This window comes from Gymnogyps californianus, chromosome 1 (assembly GCF_018139145.2).
Source record: "Gymnogyps californianus isolate 813 chromosome 1, ASM1813914v2, whole genome shotgun sequence".
Lineage (NCBI taxonomy): Eukaryota > Metazoa > Chordata > Aves > Accipitriformes > Cathartidae > Gymnogyps > Gymnogyps californianus.
In genome coordinates, this window is record NC_059471.1 from 104,022,011 (window position 1) to 104,032,688 (window position 10,678).

Below are 10,678 nucleotides of genomic sequence, written 5' to 3' on the forward strand. Positions count from 1 at the left end.
TAGGCTTCCTGCCTTTCATGTCCTCTTCTTCCAAGCTATTCACAACCTTGTCATTTCCTACTGCCGTCTCTTGTCACAAACCACTCTACCCTCTTTGATTTTCCCATGGTCTCAGCTTTCCCTGACTTGTTTTCAGTGTCTCACATAAGCATTCTTTCTCCATAATTTGTAAGAGCACTCCCCTTTCTTTTACATCTCTCTTCAAGACCTATCTTTGCCATAATTCCTGTAAGAAATTTACCATGTTACTATATCTTGAGAGATGAGAATGTTTCCTTATTACTTTCTGTAATAAAAATGTAATTACCAGATTATTTGAATTTATGAAAAAAGGACACATAGATAGCCACATGTGCTTCTTTATATTCCTTGTCCCAATCTTTCTGTGTCACTCATCTTTATGAGCTGAAAGTTATGTGCAATAACTTATGAAGATGTTTGTTTTTAAATTCCCCTGCTTAAGGAATGAGATTCTATTTCAGGCTTGTAGCTGCAAATTAATATTACACACCAATTAGCTAGGAAAGCTAATGCATATTTTAAAATATTTTTAAAATGAGAAAATTGTATTCAAGCTGAGACTCTATTCACACAAAGCTCAGGAAGCGGCGTCACACATTATCCTACAATGCATACTGTCCCATAAAGCACTCATCAGCAGTGGGTTTCAGTTATCATTATCAGAAATCCTTACATTTTATGCCATAAACACATCTCAACCCTGACTCCAGGCACTCACCTTTAGCAACAGCACAGCCAACTTTTTTTGAGATGCTTCCCAGCTTCCGATTTACTTTATTTCATTCTGACTTTTACTGTTTGGCAACAGGTCTCTAGACCTTAATAATATTTAAGGTGCAAACTAATAATATTTGTCTATTCCAAAGGCCAAAGGGTCCATGCATGTACAGGGTATGTTTGGGGAAATTAATGCTCAACCAGCACTAGCTGACAGGATAAACATCAATGAAATTTCTGCTGCTTTCTCAGGGAACATGCCATGTGGGGCATCCGTTTCCTGAAACGTTTCACCAAGCTGGGCACGTGCAGCACTTTCCAACCTTCCTGCTGAAGGGAAGGTCTCTTCCTGCTCTAGCCTCATCCTCAGTACAAAATGTCCTTTTACTTTTCTTGTTTTAAAACTCCTTAAAACCAGACATACTGCATATGCAGGTAAATTTGATAGTTAACTACAGTCCTAAGTATATTCCACAAACCACTGAAAGAAAGCTAAGATCTAAACTGTCAGTCTAGTGGATTTAGTCTAATGAAATTGTTAATGGAAACATTAAAAGTTATCAGACAGGAAAACTGATTACATGCTGTCACTCAGGGAAAAAATCCACCCATAACACTGGACTTCATTTGATACTGTAAACACTGGTAAGAACATGTAAAATTTAAAAGCAATTATTTCATTGTGGTTTACTCCATAAATTAAACTGTACCTGGGGATTCATTCAGGCTGAAGGCAATTCGCACTGGCTTATCAGCAGGTACCCTGGCGGTGGTGATCATGTGGGCACTTGAGTCACTGCTTTTACTTGTTTGTTCCAGCTGCAATAATACAAACAATATATTTATTACAGAGAATGTGACACCATTCAACAAATGAGTTTTAATGCTTTTCATGCATTCACAGCTACGTTTCTCATTCTAGCTAAGCAACGTTTAGAATCAAAGTCAAGGGAGCGCCATTTCACTTTTCCATTTAAAAAGGATTTAAGTGAAATTCAGTGCAGAGACTGTCTTTCTTTTGCTATTTACAGATTAGAAAGAACAATGGCAAAGGAAGCTTCCCCTCTCCTCACCTGCTTGCTCCCCGCCATTGCCCCTTCAGCAAGCCTTGACTCGTGGCAATGCTGCCTGGTTCTGAAGGTGAAGAAGGAAGAAGGGGTGGGGAGTTGAGAGTAACATGACCCCAAGCCTGCCATGTGATTGGAAACGTGCACACCACTCCACATGGTGTCAATGAGGAGGCACCCATCCTCCTACCTTCCACCCATACTCCCCCAGTCAAACTGTGCCTGACAGTCACACGCTTAATGGTCAGAAAGTTATTGGGTCTCCAAACCTTGGTGGTGATTCTTCAGTGGAACTCTGTGCAGGTGTAGGGGTCTGTCTGCATGGGTTTGACTCCTGGATCGGGACCTTACTCAGTCCTCAGTCTTTCTTCTGAGACAACCAATTCCAAAAAGGGGTTTTACTGAGATGAAACCCTGTCCATTAAGAAAACTGCTAGTTCATTTCAAGCAGGGCACTAAAGAATTGTTGAGCAACAAAAGAATTAGCTACTACTGATCTGTAATGGTATAATTAAAGCATCTCTGAACACTCAAAAGTTGTACTCAGAGCTCTACTATGTATATTTAACCTTTTGAATGAACAGTTTTGTTTAAACGCTATTAAATAGCTGAACGCAAACTTAATCTCCTTGTATATCTAGCACAAAGCTGCTAAAATTCACAGATATTAATCTTCTGATTAGCTCCATGTGTGGAGAACATGAAGTCAGTGGGACTTCATACACGCAAAAGATCTGCCCATACAGAAATTATTTTAGGACTGAAGACTATGCTATCCAGAGTGCATTGTATCCATACCAACTATGTGGACAATTGTGAGAGCAGCTTTTAAATTACCATAAAAACTCCTCAGTCAATTAGAAACCAAATTCTTCAGGAAAATACAATTAGTTTACTAAAAGTTGTACCACATGACAGTAGACAACACAGCATTTAGCTAGTGAAAACAAAAGCCATTTTCCCAAGCCAATAGCCTTGCAGTTTTTCAGTAAAGTAGCTATTGTATTGCACGGAAATCCCAACAACTCATTCTAATTTATACTTAATTATTTGGCAGTCTCAGAAAGTCAATAGAACAGAACAATATTTCAGGATTATAATCTTCCTTGGTGATGCACCAGTGAATCAAACACTTCCCTGGCATCACTGCCTTGCAATCAGTGGAAGAGTATCAAAATTGCATTTGGCCCATTAATTTCAGCATTTCTTTTTTATTTGCTTTGTCTGTCTTAATATTTAGCTAGCAGAGTGATACGGGTACTCTGTAGCAACGCTACACAAGAAGTTGTTATTTAAAGTGCATAATCTTTTCTTAAAATAACAACAAATAATCTAAAATCATTACTTCTAATAAATCTTATTTGGAGCTGAGAGTGTCTCTTCCTACTAATACATGAAGGATATCAGGGATCATTCTTTATTCCCCATTACTAATAATGAAGACACACAAAAATTGAACTGATATCTATTGGCAGAGACAAAGAAAAGTCAACTAAACAGCCGCAGTGTATGTTTTTGGACTCAGGAAAAGATCCTTGGAGTCAACTGAAATATTCTATTTTGAAGTGCATTGCATTAGACTAAATAACTTTTACCTTCTGAGCATTATTGATCTCTTTTTTTCCCCAGACCCTCATTTTATAAGAAACATCTGAGACATCTCATTGTTTTTAAAAAACAGAACTACTAATCCAAAATTCTTTATCATTATTTCCCTTCCATACCTTCCAATACAAGGTAAAGCAAAAAAAAAAAAAAAAAAGATTTTAAGTGATAACCACATCCTTGAAACAAGGCTGTTCATCATTCTGTGTTGTTGGTACACATTCCCCTGACATCTGTTTACTATCTCAAGTGGTCTTCCACATAAGAGTATACTTAATATTTCATATCATAGCCTAAGAAATTAAAATTATGCATTCTGCTACAGGTTTTAAAGTTGCCATAACAATATTGCTAGGAGTAAATCTGTTGTCTTATCCCAGTCACATACTCTGTGGTCTGCGATGTCTTTAAATCACCTCTTTTAACCACCTACTATGTGAGGGCAAAAATCAATACCCCTTCAATAAGCAATGGTGAATTCTATTATAACACAAAAGAGTGTTTTCATTTTATTCCAATCCACAAAAAGAAATCTCATCTTTATACGCAGCAATTACCCTGCTATCTATTTTTTTTATATTGCATTTATCCCTTCACTGCTTTTTGTGCAGAATCCTCAAGCTCTTCATCACAAAAAGCAATCAAAGAGAACAGAGAGGGATGGAAGCAGCCTGCGTGCAAACGAGGTGATACAGGAAACACGCAGACTGACTGCCCCCAGTTCCCCACCTGCTTTCTCCATGCATGAAGAACAATATCTCTGTAGACAGAGATGAAGGTGAGTGGGCAACCTGGAATTTAATGAGATTTAATGAGCAGCTCTCTTCTTCACAACAATTGCCTATAGAACTGACTGCTGTTTCTCCATAAAAAATCTGCAGCAGAACTCAGATTAAGTGCTGTTACAGCTCTATCAATTTAGTTCAGTTTTCACACCTGTTGCCTTACCTCACTTAGCGGAGTGTCTGCACTTGTATAATCCAGGGCCAGCCACTGCCTTGGCTTGTCGTTGCCTTTATGGAGTAAAGCTTCAATAAAAGAAAAGGCTGCACCTGCTGCATAGCAACAAACTGACAAGGTCTGAGAAGCTGAGACAGCTGTCAGGGCAACATGCTGCTACCTGCACTTCCCATAGGCTTTGCTGTCCCAAAAGATCACCCTTTTCCGCTTTTCTCCACAATTCCGCTTTTCCTTCCTCTCCTTGCCAGTGACAAGGGATTATGATGCTTTCACGCTTCAGGGAGGAAAAAATCCTTCTGTCACAGGCATTATTAAGCAGCAAACTGTGGCAAGCCCAAGATTTTTAATTCATTAGTCCTGGCAAACCTAAAATACAAACAGACTTGCTTCATAGGACAGGAATGTTTTCAGCATGACCCAATCAGTGTCTGTGTCTATTCCAGCAAACTGGCAAAGATAGCATGACTCCAGTCAGCAAAAATGTCTGCAGCTCCAATCAGCTTGGGCTGACACTGCCAACTTGGACTGGCTACAAGTGAACTATCAAATGATAGCAGCGACTATCAAAGCTAACAACAAGGGATGGGCTTGGCATGTTAGCTAGGTTCATGTTGGCTTTGGTCAAGCCGGGCTTGTCTAATAGCAGACGATAGCCCTGCACTTCTGAGGAGGCAACGGGCAAATTTCAGAATGCGTACCCTGTGAAAGCAGATGTATTTATAGATGAGCTGGTGATGGCAGTGATAGCTGAAGCTGACTAAATCAGAGATTTGACTGAACTCAGAGGATTTCCTAGTGCGATTTCGGATTGCTTTTGTCAGTTTTGAAACCACAGGCAGGCAATTAATAGATAAACCTTGAAGTATCACAAGAGAGATGAATTTCTTCAGCTTAAACTTTTGTTTTCTGTAGCTGTGCCACGGACATGTACTGCCTACTTGAATTCTTTGATTGACTGCTATCACAGTCATTAGAACAAATGGAGAAAATGGAGAACAATTACGGAATGATTGTACAGAATATCTTTATAGTTATTGTTCTGTGCTTGAAAAGGGGGTTCTCCTCCTTTTATATTTCAAAATGTATTTTGAAAGTATATTTTATATTTTTAAATTCCAAATGGAAAAAGTTTATCTAACCCAGATCTCCTCTATAGGCACATTGCTAGATTCTCTTGGCTCAGCTGAGATATAGAGAGGTTGCAGGACAAATAGAGACATGAAGGTCTGAAGTCAAATTTTCATCCTTCCTCACCCTCTCACCTTCTGGCCCTAGCCCAGGATTGATCTAATCAGTGCAAATCTCAGGAAGCCAGCAGTTGCCCTTGTGGCCTCAAAAGACCTTTTTCATACTTTGAAATGACTAAACTGCAAAGATATTCTACCCACACTGCCTTTTCCCAGCAATGACCCAGGAGGCTATCAGACAGCTACACCATTAGTTAGGTATCTGGTGAGGCCGTCTTTTTAACTGCAGTGTGATTTCAGAGCAGAGTATGGGCTCTGGCCCAAAGAGTTAGTGAAAAGCGGGACTGCGCCTCTGACTACGCTGACCATTTTCTCTTCTCTTGATGTGTTTCTGAAAAGATTGAGGGTTCCTCCCTATATGTCTCCTTTGGAAGGCGAGGGAGAGAAATTTGTCTCTGATCACAACCATTATTGCAAATAACATTCTACAGCTCAATACCATCAGCAGTTGATATTGATCTCCAGCTCCAGGTCCAATTACTGTGAAAGTATTTGTTTGAAGATACAGAAAATCCTGGCTCCAGTGAAGTCACTAAAAATATTCTGCTTCAGTTTCCATGGAGCCAGGGTTTCCCCCAAATCATAAGATCCTCTTCTGCTTTGTATGGACAGATGGAATTTAGATGGTATGAGTGCCTTCATTACATGCCATTACAGTAAAGCCTAAAAAAGCCTCTCTACGTAAAATCTTAAGACATGGAAAATCTTCAATAGCCATGACAGCAAGGGTCTTGGACAGAAATGATAGCTGAACAGCCCAGGGGTGGTTTTTCCAGATGGCTCTGACACTCCACATTTCCAGACTGACACTTCAGTTGTACTCTGTTTAAACAGTACGTGCATTTGCAAATTGAGTTCATAATAATTTTATGTTTTGTATCCATTGTATACATGTTTTTTAAATGTCAGTGTTTCTAGTTAAATCTATATTATTATACACACTTTGCAAAAGAAGGCGGAATCACCTGTACTTCACTTAATATGCACACTCCTCTTCTAAGGGGTGTGCTGCTTCTGAAAGCTATGAATCGTGTGCTAAGATACCAAAACTGCACAAACCAAAAGGCCCCTGATTTGCATTTAAATATCAGTTCCATGCTTTACACAATGATTAGTCACCTGAAACTACTACTTTATGGAACGTAGCGTATTTTCAAAAAGTGAGAAAATTATAGCATTCTGTACACAGAACATTAAATTTGAAGCATCAGGATGAATGATTTGACTGTAACCATTTTATCATCTATTTATTATAGGGGCTATGGTGCTAAACCCCCCAACAATATGGATTTAAACAGCACATTTTAAAAGGTTCTCTAAATTACTTTATAACAATAAACTAGGGAAGATCTCAATTTTAAACAACGGGGAAATTGAAGTCCAAGATGCTTCACTTCCGTGACTTGCTCAAATTAATAGTCAAAGGCATTGTAAATTTTGGGTAGAGATAAATCCCACTTCTCTTATTCACTAAGTAGGTGACTAAAATCTGTGCATCTAAGAAAATTACTCTCCCATTTATTGCAACACAAAAAAAAACTTCTTTATAACAGTCTGCACATACACCTTACAGTCATCTCTGTGAAAATTACACAATGTTGATAACTCCAGGTTTTTTGTGCAGGAGCACAGCCTGTCCTGTTTCCTTTCCAGCATACTCTTAGTCATCAGATGCCAGGTACCCAAGCAAAATTCTTTCAATCCTGTATCACATTATGAAACTGGTGATATGCTAGAAGAGGATATCATGTTTTATTCATCAAAAACACCTTAAAGGAACATGCTCTAAATTAGGAACACTGGGACTTACTGATGTTCAGTAGCAGAAACATGCAAATTTGTAACAATTTTTAGGATGAAGTATCAGTTATTCTACAGATGTAAAAAAACCCCAATATCTGCTATCTAATAAAACACCTGTTGCCTTCCCTTTTTTAGCTGTGCTACTTTCAATTCATCTCAGTTTCCTAGTATAAGTAGTATTTTAGTAGCATATGACCTCATTCATGCTAAAATGGTGTTTCACAGATTGCCAGTCACTATTTAAAAATACACTTTAAATATTCTAGCATATGGAAGATGTTCCAAGAAGAAATTTAAAAAAAATAAAAATGCTTTGCCTAAAACCACACACAGAGCAAAATCTTCATTTTATAGATTCCTCTGAGTACAAACAGAATCCCATTTTTGACAATTTCTGATGAACTTAATTCTGCAGCAAAATTTGTTAAAAATCCCACTGTGGGAGGGATTTGGTCCCCTTTACTGACATTGGGGCTGATCAGGGTGAAGCTGCTCCATGCTATAGAGAATTGATTTTGAAAGCATAAACATTGGTGAGTCATGTCTTTTAACTCCACATTACCTGTAGAATTTCCAATACCACTTGGATTGCATGGCTCATAATTTGCCAAATATTAAAAGCTAGATGGTATATTCCGTTTGTCTGCCATGGTAATTGTATAAGTGCCCTCACACCAGCCACAAAAATAGAATTTCTTTGTTGACCTGATCTCTTCTTGCAGTCCATAAGGACAATCATTTCAAGTCTGCATGGAACTGGGTAGAGAATTGTTTTTTTATTACAGCAGCAGTTACCCTAGGTGAGATCAGAATATCCAATACGATGTAATCAAATCACAATTTTCCCAGTGAGAAATCTAGAACCAGAGAAGAATACTTCTTTCTTGTCTTTCGGATACTGGAAAGGTAGAGATCAAATATACATTATTTAGTTTTGTTGCACCTCACTCACAACCTGACATCCCAAGTCCTGACACCTGGAGCAGCCAACAGAGCACTTCATTACTGTTCTTAGATACTACCTCCAGTCTCCTTGCCTAGGTAGTATTTTAACACAGGTAAAATGATGTACTTTCCCCCAAGCTCTACACGCATAAATGGCTGAACCCTATCAGATTAAATTAAAAGTCATTAAAAATAGCATGAAACATACATTGAGCACTGACTTGAAAAATAGCACATAAGAAACTTTAATGGCAATTTGATATGCAATAGCTGAATTCACTTATATAGGATCATACAGATCTAATGAAGGAGATTGTTGCAGAGAAATTAAAAAATTGGCTTAGTCAAGGTAATGTGGATTTAAAGGAGCTGACTCAACAATTTTTACATCTCCCTTAAGATCACCTGGAAATAACTGCATCTTGAATCATTTGAAAACCTGACTGGTGAAAAACTCCATCACTTCCACAGCAAAATCTAGTTAGAAACTGTGGGAAGCTAATTCCGCTGAGAGGAAGAAAACTGAAGCCTTTGAGATATGATGCTGCCAAAGATCCTTGCATATCTCTTGCATGGAAAATAAGATGAAAGCTCAAGTTAGAAATATTACTGCAAAAGCCTCACTATTGTCAGAAATCAACAGGTGCAAACTTACACGCTTCACTCACATCAGCATATAGATGGAAATAACCTTTAGAAACTAATTACGGGAAGAATGATGGTGGGTCATCTCAACAGGGAATGAGGAAGGAGGATATGGATAGACAGTGTGCAGCAATTCACTGGGAGATCAGCAGCCAAATGTTCAAAGCTAGCATTGACTAGCACTGACTAACTGGAAACACCAGCGCTTTCTTGCAAGCACTTAAACACAAATGCATCAATTTTGCTTACCAATTGTGCCTCTAAACCACATCCAACTGTCCTAGGATAGAAAGATAATTCTCTCATATCCATGTAAAAGCAGAGTAATCGCTCCATTTCAACTGGACTTACTGTTCCTTAAGGGAATGCCTAGCTTACCTTACTTAAGAACTTACCTGAAGAGGATACTACAAGACATTACAGCCTCACTTGTTGATGATGGCTGAGGCCATCATGCTCTCATGGATACATGCACAAGACTTTCAAGTCAACACACTCTTTCATGAAGATTTGCTGCTCTAAGGAAGAAATCAGCATCCAGAAGAATGTGGCAAAATCCCCAGCAGCAGCTGGTATTCTGCCCATACTTGAAACCTCACTGCTGATTCAGCACCAAAACTGCTTTAGTTAATAGTGCCAGCTGCAAACATAGAGGAGAAGTTTAGAAACAATAAATGCTAGAATATTTATTAACAAAAAATTTTCATTAGTAAATGCAGCTTATAATAGTCCAGGAAGTCCTCACACCTCCTCTAGATATTTATCTTCCCTTCTTCCCTGAAGAGAAAACGTCTGGTATTATAACCAGCAAGAGCAGAGCAGACAGTTCAGCAGTGTGGTAGATGTATCAGGCGCATGACTATCACACAATGACAGGATGTGTGTACATGAATTTATCTTGTTCTGTGGAATGAACTACATTAAACAAGAAATCATTATGATTACAAGGTCAAAAACTGTCAGACTTATGACCTGCCTCCCTATTTACAGTTGCTTTGCAACCCTTGTGCATCTCTGATACAGTCTTTAATGATGGGTGCTCACACTATTTTCCCCCATGAACTCAAATTCAGCCAAAATTGCTTGTTCCAATGAAAGACATTATATTTTTATAAAGCCAAAGATATTATCTTTTTTATGAAGGCACACTAGAAAAAAACAAGACTTTGCTCTGGCAGATAAATTATACGAGACAATTTCAAAAGCCATCTTACCCAGGGACAGCTCCTGCCCAGAAAACAAGACTACCAATTTTCTATTGGGACGCCGACAAGACAAAGTAGGGTAAGGACAGTAAACTGCTTCTTTTTCAGAGGGGGAAAAGAGTGCTTGGACTTTGTTTTTCCTAAATGATTACCCAGGCCCCTGAGGCTGACTGCACGTGAAGTACCAAGCACTACCATTTTGTCATTATTAATGTCACGCTCTTCCTCTTATCACAGGACTTCAATAAGGAAGAAGCAAGATATTCTTGTGATCTAATGTACAGGACTAAGCCAGTGATATTAATACTCCAGAATATTCCCATATTAAGTCACCCACACAATACTGTTTAAGTGCAATACTGACAGGAAAGACTTGACATTATCTAATTAGCATTAGTCAAGATGACATATTGCTTCTAGAAACGACATAATATTGATATTTCTCACAAGAAAGAAATGCAAA

The 10,678-nt window shown here is 38.5% G+C and overlaps 1 protein-coding gene across 1 annotated transcript in view; it reads right to left on the reverse strand.

Annotated features, from left to right (window-relative positions):
- The window catches only part of MAP3K7CL (MAP3K7 C-terminal like), a 28,019-nt gene extending 25,847 nt beyond the window's left edge, over positions 1 to 2,172 (reverse strand). Inside the window, exons 1-2 of the mRNA XM_050908620.1 lie at positions 2,075 to 2,172; positions 1,449 to 1,557 (exon numbers count right to left, since the gene is read on the reverse strand). Of these exons, the coding sequence (XP_050764577.1) occupies positions 1,449 to 1,518 (70 nt within the window). The 5' untranslated portion in view covers positions 1,519 to 1,557; positions 2,075 to 2,172. The remainder of the gene's footprint in view (positions 1 to 1,448; positions 1,558 to 2,074) is intronic.
- Between the last annotated feature and the right edge of the window lie 8,506 nt (positions 2,173 to 10,678).